This window comes from Salvelinus sp. IW2-2015, linkage group LG13 (genome assembly GCF_002910315.2).
Source record: "Salvelinus sp. IW2-2015 linkage group LG13, ASM291031v2, whole genome shotgun sequence".
Classification (NCBI taxonomy): Eukaryota; Metazoa; Chordata; class Actinopteri; order Salmoniformes; family Salmonidae; genus Salvelinus; species Salvelinus sp. IW2-2015.
Window position 1 is genome coordinate 48354239 of NC_036853.1, and position 18802 is coordinate 48373040.

General features: G+C 41.3%; 1 protein-coding gene across 1 annotated transcript in view; it reads right to left on the bottom strand.

Moving 5' to 3' along the window:
• Positions 1-320: 320 nt before the first annotated feature.
• The window catches only part of LOC111971708 (uncharacterized), an 89601-nt gene continuing 71119 nt past the window's right edge, over positions 321-18802 (bottom strand). Inside the window, exons 4-9 of the mRNA XM_070446389.1 lie at positions 18329-18499; positions 12403-12567; positions 11906-12017; positions 11574-11701; positions 1770-1881; positions 321-1540 (exon numbers count right to left, since the gene is read on the bottom strand). Of these exons, the coding sequence (XP_070302490.1) occupies positions 645-1540; positions 1770-1881; positions 11574-11701; positions 11906-12017; positions 12403-12567; positions 18329-18499 (1584 nt within the window). The 3' untranslated portion in view covers positions 321-644. The remainder of the gene's footprint in view (positions 1541-1769; positions 1882-11573; positions 11702-11905; positions 12018-12402; positions 12568-18328; positions 18500-18802) is intronic.

Here is an 18802-nt window from a genome sequence, read left to right on the forward strand (position 1 = left end):
TGGCGATCTGTCAGCGTGCATTGTGCCCGGCCCGCCACAGGAGTCGCTAGTGCGCGATGGGACAGGAACATCCCTGCCGGCCAAACCCTCCCCTAACCCGGACGACGCTGGGCCAATTGTGCACCGCCCCATGGGTCTCCCCGTCGCGGCCGGCTGCGTCAGAGCCTGGACTCGAACCAGGATCTCTAGTGGCACAGCTAGCACTGTGCCACTCAGGAGGCCTATTTTTAAGTTTGATTCAAGAATTAAGTATAACGTTTTGGTTCGACCGTAATAAGGAAAAATCAGTCGCTGCAATGACGCAAACAAAAAACTAGGCAGTTAGTCAATTTTGTATTTAATTTAAACAAAATGGTCATATAGTCAAATGTGAACTACATTACTTTTATTACACAAAACAATAAATTATAACATTAATTTGAATACTTTGGAAAAGGTTCAACATTACATTACACACAGCTTCACTACTTCACGTCAAGTAAACATGAATTAAGGCACTGTCATTATCTCACTATAAAGCAGTATCAACCTAAAGGGAGAAAGCATTTTTACAGACACCATCACCATAATCATCTACTCTGCCTCATCATCCTCAGTTCACATCATCCACTTTCCTATACATCTAAATCCAACAAAATTCATTTTCAGTGGGTACAGGCAAACTGCCTCTCTCCCGTGTGGACCTTCAGGTGCCTCTTCAAGTGGTGCTGGTGGGAGAACCTCTTCTCACACTGGGGGCAGCTGTAGGGTTTCTCCCCTGTGTGGACCCTTTGGTGCCTRTTCAGCTTGGAGGAGTGGGAGAAACTGGCCCGACACAGGTGGCAGCCGAAAGGCTTCWCCCCTGTGTGCACCCTCTGGTGGATTTCCACCRGTTTGGGGAAACTGAAGGCTTTCCCACAYAATGAACATGGGAAGCGCTTCTCTTTGCCACCAGATCTGCTGATAGCGTTACTACTACTGTCATTTGTCAATAGGCTTGTGTAGCCATTTAGTGTGGAGGAACTGGCATTGTCTGACGTCTGGTTTAACATAGGGAGAGTGTGTGGAGGATGAAAGCCAGGGAGTGTCTGTGTTGTTGCAGGGTCCATGTTCCAGTTGATAGATCCTATAGAAGGCAGGCTGAAGGCAGCACCTGTTAGGGGGTTAACCTGAGGRGCAATCAGTCTTTTTGAATCACAACTATAGGAGCAGGATGGAGCATCGCTAGCCGAGTCTGTGTCTGTTCTCTCCAGCTGCATACGGACACCTCCCCATCCCCGCAGACCAAATCTAAGTCTCGCCCTCGTCTCAGCCWGTCTGTTGTCATGGAGACTGAGTTCGGATGTTGTTTTGTGTTCGACTGTCTGTTTCTGGTAGTGGTCAACAAAGTTGTTCACCAGCCCYGAGTTGAGGACGCTGTCCCATCCACTGACCTCCACTATGTCACCTCTGGTCCTGGCCTGCTCAATGATGTTGTCCCCTGGGTCCTTGCCTGCACCGGTCTGGGTCTGGGAATCCGAGATGGCTCCCCAGTCTCCTCTGTTAGCCTTCAGCCAACCACCTGCAGGAAGAGMTTAGAAAATATACTTTACAAACATGGCAGAGAAAACTTTACATATGAAGTATTTTGTCAATTACCTGGTGAAGTTAATACATTATAATGTTTGTGTGTTTTTTGTATGTAAACATAAGTTGTTTAATTTTATGAATGAAGAAAAAAGTATAGCCAGGTGCATTATTCCCATTGAAAATATATTACTGTATGTAGGCTATATGTATTTCTCCCTTACTTTTCTCCCCCATCTTTAGTCCACTCAGCAGATTAATGCTCTCTGGTCTGTCTTCTACTGTCTCCTCTTTGACCAGCAACAGATCAGGCTTCCCATCCTCCATGTCTACTGACTGTAAGAGATACAGAGTGAGAGGATGTTGGATCAAGAAAACTGATATGAGCACCCTGCTATGGAGCATCTTCTGATTGGGCAATGAAGGATTGTCATGAGTACTATGCAAACGTTAGTTGATTTGATTGCTTTACACTTTAATGGTTTGATCATTCAAAGGCATGTTCCCACACTTAAGACAAAATCAATCAAGACCMTTGAATCAAATTTTATTTGTCATGTASACATATTTTGCAGATGGTATCGCAGGTGCAGCGAAATGCTTATGTTTCTAGCTCCAACAGTACCTAACAATACAAAACAATACACAGAAAAACAATATTTAAGAAGGATCAGAACGCGTAATGTCAGTGTCCGGAAAATAGTGTGATGGTTTGGGGATGCTTTGCTGCCTCAGGACCTTGACGACTTGCCTTAATAGAAAGGAACCATGAGTTCTGCTCTGTATCAGAGAATTCTACAGGAGAATGTCAGGCCATCCGTCTTTGAGCTGAAGCTGAAGCACAGCTGGGTCGTGCAGCAAGACAATGATCCAAAACACACAATCAAGTCTACATGAAAATGGTTAAAAAGCAACAAATGTGAAGTTTTGTAATGGCTTAGTCAAAGTCCAGACCTAATCCCAATTGAGATGTTGTGGCCAGACTTGAAACGAGCATTTACTGTTTGAAAACCCACAAATGTCGCTGAGTTAAAGCAGTTCTGCATGCAAAAGTGGGCGAAAATTCCTCCACAGTGACATGAGAGACTGATCAACAACTACAGGAACCATTTGGTTGCAGTCATTGCAGCTAAAGGTGGCACACCCAGTTATTGAGTGTAAGGGGGCAATTATTTTTTCACACAGTGGAATTGGGTGTTGCATAACTTTGTTAAATAAAATATATATTTTGGGGGGTTATTTGTAAACTCAGGTTCCCTTTATCTGATATTAGGTTTTGGTTGAAGATCTGATGAGTATCAAAAATATGTGGAAATAGAGAAAATCCAAAAGGAGGCACATACTTTTTCACTGCACAATTATTGTTATTTTTAAATAAAAAAATATCAGAACGTCCCTTGTTTCATGAGCCGTTATAAAAGTTCCCAGAAATGTTCCATACACACAAAATCCGGCTTCTTCACCTGCGGGGTTGTCTGAGCCACCCAGAAACCGTCTCGTTGCCCTCACCAGGGTCTTGACATYCCTGCWGTTCGTCATCGTAACCGACTTCAGTGGGCAAATGCTCACCTTAGATGGCCACTGGCCCGCTGGAGAAGTGTACTCTTCACGGATGAATTCCGGGCAGATGGCAGACAGTATGGCGTCTTGCGGGCGAGCGATTTGCTGACGTCAACGTTGTGAACAGAATGCCCCGTGGTGGTGGTGTGGAGTTATGGTATGGGGAGGCATAAGCTATAGATAATGAACACAATTGCATTTTATTGATGGCAATTTGAATGCACAAAGATACTGTGACGAGATCCTGAGTCCCATTGTTGTGCCACTCATCCGCCACCATCACCTCATGTTTCAGCATGATAATGCACAGCCCAATGTCACAAGGATCTGTACACAATGCCTGGAAGCTGAAAATGTTCCAGTTCTTCCATTACCTGCATACTCACCAGACACCATTGAGCATTTTTYGGATGCTCTGGATTGACGAGTACGACCGCGTGTTCCAGTTCCCGCCAAGATCCAGCAACTTTGCACAGCCATTGAAGAGGAGTGGGACATTCCACAGGCCACAATCAACAGCCTGATCAACTCTATGCGAAGGAGATGTGTCGCGCTGCATGAGGCAAATGGTGGTCACCAGATATTGGCTGGGTTTCTGATCCACTCCTCTACCTTTTTTTAAGGTGTCTGTGACCAACAGATGCATATCTGTATTCCCAGTCATGTGAAATCCATAGATTATGACCTAATTCATTTATTTGAATTGACTGATTTCCTTCATATGAACTGTAACTCAGGATAATCTTTGAAATTGTTGCATGTTGCGTTTATATTTTTGTTTAGTATATGATCCGTTATTGGTGTCACTTGTTAAATCCACTTCAATCAGTGTAGATTTACATTTACATTTTAGTAATTTAGCAGACGCTCTTATCCAGAGCAACTTACAGTAGAGTGCATACATTTTTTTATTACAATTTTTTTCTTTTTTATACATACTGAGACAAGGATATCCCTACCGGCCAAACCCTCCTAACCCGGACGACGCTATGCCAATTGTGCGTCGCCCCACGGACCTCCCGGTTGCAGCCGGCTGCGACAGAGCCTGGCGCGAACCCAGCCCAGCCTGGGCGCGAACCCAGAGACTCTGGTGGCGCAGCTAGCACTGCGATGCAGTGCCCTAGACCACTGCGCCACCCGGGAGGTTATATGAAGGTGAGGAGACAGGCCTGTTCATCCTTCTACCATCCAGACGGTGGAGACAGTACTGTGGCATCACAGCTGGGGCCGAGAGAATGAAAAACAGCTTCCATCTCCAGGCCATCAGACTATTAAATAGTCACCACTAGCTGGCCTCCGCTCAGTAGCCTGCCCTGAACCTTAGTCACTGTTAATAGCCAGCCACCACCTCATACTTTACCCTTCACCTTCGACTGCTGCCCTATGTACATAGTCACTGAACACTGGTCACTTTAATAATGTTTACATACTGTTTTACCCACTTCATATGTAATACTGTATTCTAGTCAAGGCTCATCCTATATAACTACTGCTGTACAACCTTTTCTATTCATATACTGTCCATAATGTCTATAACTATTTTATATATGCACAAACACACTAAGTATAGCAAACATTAGGAACACCTTCCTAATATTGAGTTGCAACCCTCCATTTTGCCCTCAGAACAGCCTCAATTTGTCAGGGTATGGACTGTCAGGGTGTCGAAAGCGTTCCACAGGGATGCTGGCCCATGTTGACTCCAAGGCTTCCCACAATTGTGTCAAGTTGGCTGGATGCAATTTGGGTGGTGGACCATTCTTTTTTTTTTTGTCTTTGTATATATATTTTTTTATTTACCCCCCCCCCTCTTCATAGGACAAATATCGTAGTTTTTTTAACAGCTTTTTTTGCTACATATACATACATTTTCCATACATGGTACTTTTATATAAAGCAGTCACATAACAATAATACATTACCAAACATAAGCTTTTTAATCCCAACCCTCAGCCACTCTCAGCCCATCCCACCTATCACCATAGACCACCCTCGTTTGGTTTCCATGTGCCATATATTTTTAAATTGTGTTGTTTTTCAAAATGTTTAAACCTTTCCAATCGTATATTATCCACAGATTGTAAACTAAAGATGAAAACCTTTCCTACGAGTACTTTTATATTATTTATTGACTGACTATGTTTTTCCAAATCGCCCAACACTGCTATTTGTAAGGTTAATTTTAAGTGCATGTTGTGATTTTTTAACCATTCCTGAACCTGTGACCAGAAACAAGCTTACATAGGGGCAATACCAGAATAAATGATCTATTGATTCTGTCTCTTCGCAACAAAATCTACAGAGCTGAGATTGTTGTATGCCCCATATATATAGCATTCTGTTGGTGGCAAGTATGTTATATAATAATTTAAATTGAAAAACTCTAAGTGTTGAATCAAGTGTAGATTTTGTACCAGTTCATAAACCATGTGCCATGGAATTGGTACATCGAAAATCTCCTCCCCATTTATTTMGCAACCTGTATGGCGCAGCTGTCAACATTTTTGTCCTCAGATGAAACTGGTATATTTTTCTATTTATGCCAGTTCCTTTCAGCCAATTTGTATCTTTAATATATGGTAGGCAAACAAGTTCCCTACCTTCTCCCTTTTCCACTTGCCTCCTCCATTTTTGTGGTAGCGCTGCAATCAGTTGGTTGTAAATTTGGATTGAGCAGATATTCKCATATATTTTCGATAACTGCATATGTGACATAACTCCTCAGTTTCTATTCAAAATATAATTAATAAATATAATACCATTTAACAAAATGTTTTTTTAATAATCAGTATATTTGAGTGTAACCATAACATTTGTTGTAATATTTGTTCTATCTTTTCTGGAGGATAAAACTGAAATTGTTACCAGCTTTGTATGGCTTGTTTAAGAAAGGGCGATACTTTAAACAAAATTTCATTTTCAATTAGTCAGAAATGAGAAGTTGTAATCTGTATGAAGGCAAAAAGGCAATTTTTGAACAAAGGATGAGCCTTTCTTAATAATCTATAAGCTTTAATATTTAATCATTTTAGCCACCCAAACTCATATTCATTATATAAATATGCTCGTTTAATTTTGTCTGGCTTAGCATTCCAAATAAAATGAAATATTTTTTGCTCATATGATTTAAAAAACGAGTCATCTGGAGTAGGCAGTGCCATTAGTAAGTAAGTAAACTGTGATAGGACCAAAGAGTTAATCAATGTGATTTTTCCATAAATAGACAAGTATTTACCTCTCCATGGTTGCAGAATCGTATCTATTTTTGCTAACTTTCTATTGAYATGAATTGTGTTAAATTCAATTATATTTTTTAGATGTGAATACCAAGTATGTCTACTTCACCATCCGCCCATTTTATTGGTAAACTACATGGTAAACACTGTATTTTTTTWACGATCTAATACATAATATGGTGCACTTGTCATAATTAGGTTTTAATCCAGAAAGGCTAGAAAAGTGATCAAGATCTTCAATGAGACTGTGCAGGGATCCAGATTGTGGACTTAAGAAAAAACTAGAATCATCAGCATACATTGACACTTTTGTTTTTATCCCCTGGATTTCTAACCCCTTCATGTTCTTGTTGGATCTAATTTTAATAGCTAGCATTTCAATGGCCATAAAAAATAGATATGGAGACCACGGACAGCCTTGTTTTACTTAAAAAGCTCAATACTTTCTGAGAAGTAACCATTATTTACTATTTTACATCTGGGGTTGCTGTACTTAACTTTAAGCCATTGTATAAGAGATTCACCAAAATTAAAGTAATCCAGGCATTTATATATAAATTCTAGTCGTACTTTATCAAACGTCTTTTCAAAATCTGCTATGAAGATCATACCTGGTATCTTCGATGTTTCATAATGTTCAAGTAATTGTCGTATATTATCTCCAATATATCGTCCATGTAAAAAACCTGTCTGATCAGGATGAATAATATCTGGTAAAATCTTTTTTWAAACACAAGGCCAAATCTACACTGGAGTTGCTTACCAAGAAGACAGTGAATTTTCCTGAGTGACCGAGTTACAGTTTTGACTTACATCTACTTGAGAATCTATGGCAAGACCTGAAAATTGTTATCTAGCATTTATTAACAAGCAATTTGATAGAACTTGATGAAYTTTGAAAATAATATGCAGGTTTTGAAAGCTCTTGGAGACGTACCCAGAAAGATTCACAGCTGTAATCGCTGCCAAAGGTGTTTCTACAAAGTATTGACTCGYGTGTGAATACTTATGTAAATTATACATTTCTGTACTTAATTTTCAATAAACCTGTTTTCACTTTGTCATTATGGGGTTTTGTGTGTAGATGGGTGAGAAAATGTTTTTAATCAATTTTGAATTTGGCTGTAACAACAACATGTGGAATAAGTCAAGGGGTATGAATACTTTCTGAAGGCACTGTAATCTAATCCAATGAGAGGGGACTGGAACCGGTACAGTAGTAGTGTATACTCTGAAGGGTGCCTAAATAAGGAAAGGGAGGGTCTGGTCATAGATGAGGTGACTGTGAAAGTGGAGGGGGATACTCTTCTGACATGGAATTCAGATGAGACTCTAGATAACCATTTTCAGGTCTTGCCATAGAATCTCAAGTAGATGCAAGCCAAAACTGTAACTCGGCCACTCAGGAAAATGCACTTCTTGGTAAGCAACTCCAGTGTAGATTTGGCTTTGTGTTTTAGGTTACTGTCCTGCAAAGGTGAATTCATCTCCCAGTGTCTGGTAGGAAGCAGACTGAACCAGGTTTTCCTCTGGGATTTTGCTTAGCTCCATTCCGTTTCATTTTTATCCTGAAAAACACTGCAATAATTAACGATTACAAGCATACCCATAACATGATGCAGCCACCTATATMCTTGAAAATGTGGAGAGTTGTACTCAGTAATGTCTTGTATTGGATTTGCCCCAAACATAACACTTTGTATTTAAAACTTCTTATGGCTGCAGGGGCAGTATTGAGTAGCTTGGATGAAAGGTGCACAGAGGTGCCCAGAGTAAACGGCCTGCTCCTCAGTCAAGTACGTGCTAAATAGCATATTAGTAGTATTGGATAGAAAACACTCTGAAGTTCTAAAACGGTTTGAATTATGTCTGTGAGTAATAACAGAACTCATATGGCAGGCAAAAACCTAAGAAGAAATCCAACCAGGAAGTGAGAATCTGAGGTTGGTCGATTTTCAACTCATCGCCTATTGAAAACACTGTAGGATATGGATCTGTTGCACTTCCTACGGCTTCCACTAGATGTCAACAGTCTGTAGAAACGTGAATGAAGCTTCTACTGTGATATTGAGCCGGATGGGAGCTGTTTGAGTCAGTGGTCTGGCAGAGAGGCCAGGTCCTGGTCACGCGCATTCCACATGATATCGACTTGCGTTCCATTACTTCTATAGACACAAAGGAATTCTCCAGTTGGAACGTTATTGAATATTTATGATAACAACATCCTAAAGATTGATTCTATACTTAGTTTGACAAGTTATTTCGACCTGTAATATAACTTTTTGAAGTTTTCGTCCGATGTTCGCCGGGAACTGCACGAGCGTTTGGATATGTGTACTAAACGCGCTAACAAAAGTAGCTACTTGGACATAAATGATGGACAATTACCGAACAAAAACATTCTTGTGGAAGTGGAGTCCTGGGAGGCATTCAACGAAGATCAGCAAAGGTAATTGAAGATTTAATGCTTTTTATGAGTTTTGTTGACTGACAATTTGGCGGGTAACTGTATGGCTTACTTGTGGCTGAACGCTGTTCTCAGATATTGAATATTGTGCTTTTGCGTAAAGATTTTGTAAACTCTGACACAGCGGCTGCATTAAGACAAGTGATCTTTAATTCTATGTAAACATGTATCTTCATCAAAGTTTATGATGAGTATTTAGGGTATTTGACGTGCTCTCTGCATTTCTCCGGATATTTTGGGAGACATTTCTGAACATGGCGCCAATGTAAACTGAGGTTTTTGGATATAAAATATGAACTTAATCGAACAAAACATATATGTATGTGTGTAACATGAAGTCCTATGAGTGTCATCTGATGAAGATCATCAAAGTAGTGATAATTTTATCTCTATTTCTGCTTTTTGTGACTCCTGTCTTTGGCTGGAAAATAGCTGTGTTTTCTGTGATTTTGCTGTGCACTAATCATAAATCGTTTGTGGTGCTTTCGCTGAAAAGCCTATTTGAAATCGGACACTTTGGTGGAATTAACAACAAGATTACCTTTAAAATGGTATAAGATACATGTATGTTTGAGGAATTTTAATTATGAGATTTCTGTTGTTTGAATTTGGCTCCCTGCACTTTCACTGGCTGTTGTCATATCATCCCGTTAACGGGATTGCAGCCATAAATTAAGACAAAAAATGTATTGCTTTGCCACATTTCTTGCAGTATTACTTTAGTGTATTGATACACCATCCAAAGTGTAATTAATAACTTCACCATGCTCAAAGGGATATGCAATGTCTGCTTTTTTTACCCATCTACCAATTGGTGCCCTTCTTTGTGAGGCATTGGAAAACCTCCCTGGTCTTTGTGGTTGAATCTAATCTGTGTTTAAAATTKATTGCTCGCATGAAGGACCCTTGCAGATAATTGTATGTGTGGGGTATTCATAAAAAAATKATGTTAAACACTATTATTGCACACAGAGTGACTTGTTAAGCTCATTTTTACTCCTGAACATATTTAAGGGTGGAATACTTATTGACTAAAGATGTTTCAGCTTTTCATTTTTTTATTAATTTGTAAARATTTCTAAAAACATTTTCACTTTGACATTATGGGGCATCGTGTGTAGGCAAGGGACAAACAAATCAAAATGTTAAAATCAGGCTCGAACACAATAAAATGTGGAAAAAGTCAAGAGGTGTGAATACTTTCTGAAGGCATTGTATATGCCTTATATATCACAAAATGTCTGGATACAATATAGACTACCCAGGAATATTCWACACATCTGTTACTTTAGTAATTCCAAATGCATCTGTGTAATACTCACCACTGCATCCTGTATCAAAAGGTTGGCTGGTCCTCATTCAAGTCCCTTTTTGTTACAAAGCTTTACTACACAAGTTTCCAACTTACCTAACTTTGTTGTTGAAGTATAAAAACATGAGATCCCAAACCCGTTTACAGGGTTGGTTAACTCTTGAGGTTCCTAGGGTCTCCACCYAACTAGGTAAATCCACTTTTAGTTTTAAATGCACCTCATTGCTGGAACCAACTACAAAATACATTACAATTGAATGTTCTGGTGCCGTTCTGGCAATTCTTACAGAGGAATGTAACTGTTTTTCTTGAACATTTGTGTTGTGCTTTATTTCTTTGTTTTACATTGTATCTGATTTTATTTTGTCCTATTCATTGTATATGCAGGGCTCCCTTGTGAAAGAGACCCTGGTCTCAATGTTGACTCCCTTTTAAAATAAAGGTCAAATCAAAAATATATTTTCTGCTGACAATAATGACAATTCATGTTTGTTTTTAATGCACCGCAGACTCGATTAAGTGGAATAGTTACTTTCTATGTTATAGAGTGGAATGGTTTTTCTGCAGGTGTATCCTGAGGTAGCTCCTTTCTGAGAACCTCCTCCTGCAGTGCGAACCACCTCTCTCCCGTGTGGATCTTCATGTGCATCTTCAGCTGGTGCTAGCAGGAGAATCTCTTCTCACACTGGGGTCAGCTGTATTGTTTCTCCTCTGTGTGGACCCTCTGGTGTCTRTTCAGGTTGCCAGCATGGGCAAAGCGCATGTTACACTGGGTACAGCTGAAGGGTTTCTCCCCTGTGTGTACTCTTTGGTGCCTATTCAGGCTGGACGATTGGGAGAAAGTGGCCCGGCACAGGTGGCAGCCGTACGGTTTCTCCCCCGTGTGCATCCTCTGGTGGATCTCCACCTGTTGGGGGAAACTGAAGGCTTTCCCACAGAACGAACACGTGAAGCGCTTCTCTAGGGCGCTGCCACCTTTACTGATTCTGTCTCTACTACTGTCATTTGTCAATGGGCTAGTGTAGCCATTTAGTGTTGAGGAACTGGCATTGTCTGATGTTTGGTTTAACATAAGGAGAGTGTGAGGAGGATGAAGGCCAGGGAGTGTCTGTGTTGTCACAGGGTCCATGTTCCAGTTGATAGATRCTATAGAAGGCAGGCTGAAGGCAGCACCTGTTAGGGGGTTAACCTGAGGCGTCATCAGTCTCTCTGAATCACAACTATAGGAGCAGGARGGAGCATCGCTAGCKGAGTCTGTGTGTGTTCTCTCCCGCCGCATACCGACACCTTCCCGTCCCCGCAGACCAAAGCTATGCCTCGCCCTGGTCTCAGCCAYTCTGTTGTCATGCAGACTAAGTTCGGTTGTTGTTTTGTGTTCGACAGTCTGTTTCTGGTTGTAGTTAACAGTGTTGTTCCRSAGCCCAGAGTTCAAGACGCTGTCCCATCCACTGACCTCCACTATGTCGCCTCTGGTCCTGGCCTGCTCAGTGATGTTGTCCCTTAGGCCCTTGGCTGCACCGGTCTGGGTCTGGTAATCCAAGATGGTCGCCCAGTCTCCTCTGTTAGCCTCCAGCCAACCACCTGCAGGAAGAGTTTAGAAAAMAGACTTTACAAACATGGAAGAGAACTCTACATATAAATTTTTTTTTGTCAATTATCTGGTCAAGTTCATACATTATGTGTGTTTTTGTATGCAAACATAAGTTGTATTGATTTCATTTGATGTATGAATGAAGAAAAATAGYCGCATCACTATTCAATGTGCTATATGTATTTCTCCCTTACCTTGCTCCCCCAACTTTAGTCCACTCAGCAGATCAATGCTCTCTGGTCCGTCCTCTATTGTCTCCTCTTTYACTAGCAGCAGATCAGGCTTCCCATCCTCCATGTCTACTGACTGTAATAGATACAGAGTGAGACTATGTTGGATCAAGAAATCTGAAATGAGCACCCTGCTATGGAGCATCTTCTGATTGGGCAATGAGGGATTGCTATGAGTACTATGCAAACATGTTAGTTGATTTGATCACTTGATACTATTTAATGGTTTGATAATTCAAAGGCATGGTTCCACACAAATGTAATCAAGACCTGGGCCCGTATCCACAAAGAGTATCGYAGTAGAAGTGCTGATCGAAGATCAGGTCCCCACCTGTCTACATAGTCATTCATTATGATCTAAAAGACAAAACTGATCCTAGATCAGCACTCCTACTCTGAGAGGCTTTGTGGATAAGGGCCCTGACCTAATACCATTCAGACAGTAGTTCACACAGACTCACCTCAGTGAGACTGTGTGTGGTCCTGTGCTGCTCAGCTGGTTCCTCTGTGGGTTCAGGAGGAGGTGTAGTCTGGTTGTCCTCCATGACCATGGTCCCCTCAGGGTTCCCCAGACCCWCCTCACACCCTTCCTCCTTCACCAGCAGTATCTCTGGACCCTCCTCCTCCTGGAAGAAACAGGTGATACYGATTACAGACATACACTCCCTCAGGTACGTACACACAGATAATAAACACACTTTCAACATGGAGTGTTTACCCATCCCCACTACGTTTGAGTCCAATACTGTAGTTACAGAATGACTTCACTGTTGTTAAGCCCATCATGGTGGACATGAATATGATGTTMTTGGTAAATATTAGTCGCCTATGATAAGTCAAAAGTCGTCATCAGCCAAACCCAACTAAACTATACAAAAATATAAACACAACACGCAACATTTTCAAAGATTTTACAGTTACAGTTCATATAAGGAAATCAATCAACTGAAATAAATGAACTAGGCCCTAATCTATGCATTTCAAATGACTGGGCAGGGGTGCAGCCATGGGTGGGCCTTGGAGGGCATAGGCCCACCCACTTGGCAGCCAGGCCCAGCCAATCAGAATGAGTTTTTCCGCACAAAAGGGCTTTATTACAGACAGAAATACTCCAAGGCTGACGTGGTCTATAGCTGTGAGGCTGATTGGACGTACTACCAAATTCTATAAAACGAAGTTGGAGGCAGTTTATAGTAGAGAAATTAACATTAGAATCTCTGGCAACAGCTCTGGTGGACATTCCTGCAGGCAGCATGCCAGTTGCAGCCATGGGTGGGCCTTGGAGGGCATAGGCCCACCCACTTGGCAGCCAGGCCCAGCCAATCAGAATGAGTTTTTCCGCACAAAAGGGCTTTATTACAGACAGAAATACTCCAAGGCTGACGTGGTCTATAGCTGTGAGGCTGATTGGACGTACTACCAAATTCTATAAAACGAAGTTGGAGGCAGTTTATGGTAGAGAAATTAACATTAGAATCTCTGGCAACAGCTCTGGTGGACATTCCTGCAGGCAGCATGCCAGTTGCACCTTCTTCTTGCCTCCTCTAGAGGCAGTGATGGCAAGATCACAGCATAAGGTGCACCTGTGTAATGATCACACTGTTTAATCAACTTCTTGATATGCCACACCTGTCAGGTGGATGGATTATCTTGGCTAAATGTAAATACTCATTAACAGGGGTGTAAACAAATTTGTGCATATAGAAAATGTCAGGGATTTTTTTTTTCAGCTCATGAAACATGGGACAAACACATTACATGTAGAGTTTATATTTTTGTTCAGTGTGTTTTGACGTGTACATGTGTGGGTTTTTGTAGGTATATTTAGTAAGTCTATAATGGTTATAAAGCACTGTTGTGTGTATGCAGAATAGGGTGAGATCGGATGTGATGTGTACTAAAGAAAGTCTCAATGAAAGTCTTAGAATAAAAAGTCTCATTTTGTTTTTATTAAACATAAACAAGTTTTAAAGCTGCAATATGTAACTTTTTGGGCAACCTGACCAAATTCACATAGAAATGTGAGTTATAGGTCTGTRTATAAGTCTAAGAAGTGGTAGATCTGTTCTATATGAACTTTTTTTATGCTTCCCCTTCTTAAGTTTCATCTTTGCGTCTTTTACACCAGCTTTAAACAGCTGAAAATACAACATTTTTGGTTATGGAAAACATATTTCACAGCGGTTTAGATGGTACAATGATTCTCTACACTATGTCTGCTTGCTTTGTCACAAACTATTAGAATGTTAGCAACCAGGAAATGGAAGTGATTTCTGCATATTGCATCTTTTAATACACCATATAAAAACCATACATACAAAAAATCTGCATGAACTTGATCAACTGCATTAATTTTCTTATTAAAAGTGTCTTAGGAAAAAATTAAGTAGTTGAATGGAAGTAATGAAAATAGGCACTTGTGAACATCATATAGCTTACACAGTACAAACACAATATGTAACATTATTTTCAGGCTAATATATGCCTTATAAATTGCCTGGTGAAGTCTACCCACCTCTTGCAGTGTATACATACAGTATTAAATTGAACGTTTTTCCTTCTGATCTACACAATCTACTCCACATTTTCAAAGTGAAAGAAAGATTATAGAACATAGWGTGGCAGCATTATGTCATGGGTATGCTTGTCACCGGCAGGGACTGGAGACTTTGTCAGGATCAAAAGAAATATGAAAGGAGCAAAGCCCAGGTTAAAGGAAATCCCCATCAGTCTTCTGAAAACCTAACTCTGGGATAGTGTTTTATTGTTCAGCAGGACAATTATACACCAAAGACAATGCCAAAGACAAAGAAGAATAGCTTCCAAGAGGTGTTGAGTATTCCTGAGTAGTCCAGTCTCAGTCCTGAACTAATTTGCTTGAAAATCAGAGACAAGGTTTGAATATTGCTCGCCATCAATGATTCCCAACCACATTTACTGAGCTTGAGCAATTTTGACAAACACAATGGATATATGTGGCCCTAAGAGTTGTGCAAAGTTGGTAGAATCTTATTCAAAGTGACTCACAGCTGTACTGGCTGCCAAAAGTGCTTCCACCAAGTATTAACTCTGGGTTGTGAAGACATACGCAATCAAGACATGGTCGTTTTTCAATATTTTATACATTTGGAAAATGATCTATCATTTTTATTTCACRTTGAAAATGTGGAGTAGGTTGTGTAGATGGGTAGGAAAGAAACTCATGCCATCCCTTTTTAGATTTAATTTGAAGACAGCAAAATGTGAAGACTGTGCAAGGGGTGTGTAGACTTTCACMAGCAACTGTATATCCCACAATGTCTGGATGCAATATTCCACCCAGGAATATTCAACACTGAAATCTGTTAAACTCAGTTCAGATACATAAGATGAGACACGATGGTCATAAGGAGCTAGCTAAGCACATGGCTAGCCTATCTGACAAGTTACTATGGCCTCGATTCTGAKCCAATTTAAGCGTGCGTAAATGGAACGTAATTCATTTTTAACCATGCACAAGGTCAAGCCAACCTGCCATATTCCAAGTGGAAAAAGTATCTACTWAATTTTTTTCTGATGGAAAATGCTGTTATTTCTATGCACTGTAATTTATAAATTGATAAGAGCTATTGGTAAYAGCTAGGTAAATGAGTAATCCGTTTGGAGAAGGGGATTATAAATACACATGGCAATTGTTTTAGATTWTTTTTCCTTATGATCCCCYGAGGAAAATGTGAAACCAGCCATATGGAAGCAAACCGAAAATCATATCAACATGACATGTATTGAGGCCCCTTTTCCAGTGAAATAAGATATAAATAGCGCCGCCGTCATTCCGAATATTAATTGTGTGCCCTCATAATTTGCGTGGATGAAATTTGGAGACCCAAACTATAGGATTCTGTGGGGCTGAACCTGCCGAGTTGATGTATGAAGGTTTTGATTATATGCCCAGGCTTTTCCACGTTTTATTTTACAATTTGTATCATGTTTAATATTAGCCACTATCGGGAGCCACCTTCAGTAATACCCACGTACATTTATTTTCGCATCATTCCATTCCGTTTACCTTTCTTTCCTCTGTCACATCCTTGTAAATTGTTCCAGYGAGTCGCTAGCAATAGTGGATCATATTAGGCTAACGTTGTGCAATAATTTGGGACATGTAGCCTATTTGAATCATTATGGAACTCAGACCACACMTAGCAGTTTAAACCTGGAACCTGGTGCACGGTTCATGACGACTGGAATGTTGTCATATAGTTTCACGATTAGTAAGAAATTAGGGTAGATTTATAGGATTACTGTTCAATCCCTATTGTACACTTTTTTCCACCTTCCAATATTTTATGGATTGAACTTGAATATGACAAATTTCAGGATGAATCAAACCACTATTTTTTATTCATCAATATATTTTCTGCATAAAGGCTGTCCAAACCGTTTATTTTTATTCATACATACTTTCCTAACCCAAAAATGTGCCTACAAATTCAGASTATTTTTAAATCTACCAGTTAGTGCAAAAACAGAGACGAATATGCATAGATMGCTTTCTTTCAATGATCCCTATATTCTGACCTCGTTCTCTCGATGTATTCTATTGAGTCTGTCGATATAATTCTAATTCAAAAGTGACACCGTATTTAAAGGGATGGCTTAAGCAAAAAAAGGTCCTGTGTGGCTCAGTTGGTAGAGCATGGCACTTGGAACGCCACAGTTGTGGGTTTGATTCCCACTGGGGACCAGTAAGAAAAASTATGAAAATGTATGCACTAACTACTTACTSTAAGTCGCTCTGGATAAGAGTGTCTTCTAAACGCCCCAAAAAATGTAATGTAAGATGAATGTGCTGAAAACCCCATTGAATGAAAACTCCACGAGAAAATCTGTTAGCCAGCAAGAGGAGGGTTTTCAGCAGTTGAATGAAATTTATTCAGAGCACGCAAGGTAGCCACACCTGCAGAGAGCATTATGTGACTGAATAAGGTAAGTCTGAATACCAAATACTGAGAKGTGCYTAGGAAAGGCATAKATTCCTAAGTCGGGCCCAAGGTGTACCCTGTTTCTGGTGCATGTATTTCATGACGCTCACTTGCTACAACAAGTGGCAACTTTGTTGCATCATGTCATTGTAGAGGCACCATTACCGTGGAAACYGTCTCAACTGCACYTCTCGTCTTCTTGATCTGAATGCCTCCTCTTTAGTCAGCTGTTGTACAACATAACATTTTAAAACTAGCTAGTTTTATCTTGTCTCATGTCGGCTGTTGCATCTGAACTGGGCTTAACTCTCGTTATTCCAAATGCATCTGTGGATCGTTTGTGCTGACAACAATAAAAATTAATCTTCGTCTTTAATGCAGGGTTTGTTCTAAGCTATCCAGTGGAATGATTTTTCTGCTGGTGTATCCTGAGGTATCTCCTCTCTGAGAACCMCTTCCCGCAGTGCATACAGGCAAACGGCTTCTCTCCTGTGTGGACCTTCAGGTGCATCTTCAGATGGTCCTGGCGGGAGAACCTCTTCTCACACTGGGGGCAGCTGTAGGGTTTCACCCCTGTGTGTACCCTCTGGTGCCTCTTCAGGCCACGAGCCTGGGCGAAGCGCATTTGACACTGGGTACAGCTGAAGGGCTTCCCCCCTGTGTGGACCCTCTGGTGGATCTCCACCTTCTGGGGGCAGCTGAAGCCTTTGTTACAGAACATGCAGAAGAACCGTTTCTCTTTACTATTGCCTGATGTGGCTCCCCCTCCCTGAGCCTGGGCTCCAGCCCTGTCGTTTGAGTTCAGTACCTGATCAAAGAGGATGCGGCCATGTGAATTGGATGGTGCCATCGATGTGGACACTGAGTCGCGATCCCTGAACGCGTGCAAAGGGGAGTGGGTCGCYACATTTATTTTTGTCTCTAAAAAGTCCCTGGTGTTTCCCTGAGAGTGTCCTTCTCCTAAGTGAGTCTTGTCTGCATTCCATGTCAGAGGAGCGTCGCCCTCCATTTTCACAGTCACCTCATCTATGACTATAACCTCCCCTTTCTTATCTAGGCAGCCTTCAGAGTGTAGACTACTACTGTACTGGTTCCAGTCCCCTCTAGACAGATCAGTCTGTGTCTCTAAACCCAAAGGCATGTTGCCAGGGCCCATCTCTGTAGTGTAAGAACAAGATGGATCATCACCGCCAGTGTCTAATGCGTCACCATAGCCATCCCCACGGGAATGAACCATCCTCTGGCTCTGGTGAAATACCGGTAAATACTCTGAGCCTGAAGCAGGAGGACAGCTCAGTGGCCCCTGCCCCAGTCTRTCTGGGTCTGATATGTGGTCAGATCCTCTGTGTAAGAGCCTTTGTGTTACAGTTAAAGGCTTGGTGTCTGTCTCTGACTTGAGGACGGCGTCGGGCCTTCCACTGACCTCCGTGATGCTGAGTCGGGTCCTGGGCTGGGGCYCAGAGGTGGTGGGGTCCTCCATGGCTTCATAGGGCGCACCAGCCACTCCAGTCTGGATGTCTCCYCTTTGCCTTGGGCCCTCTCCTTCAGACCTGTGCTGCTTGACCCCATGACCTGYATCCTCTGCATCTGCAGACTGACACAAGCATTGAATAACATTGTTGTAGGGAAGTCTCACAAGCTCTCCTATGGCAGAACAATTAGGATGTAAGCAAATTAATAGCTGATGGGTACCTTTCTGAAATAAACTGGTCACATTTGATATACTGTAATTTTAATGTAACACTATTACACTAACCTCTATCACGATAACGTGCTGGATTGAGGTTCCACTCCCCTCATCAACAGTATCTGGTTGGTCATCTATCCATGTATTGTGTCCCACTGGCTTCACAAAGCTCCTGTGGCCTTCAGTGAGCTGTCCTTCACCCGAGAGAGT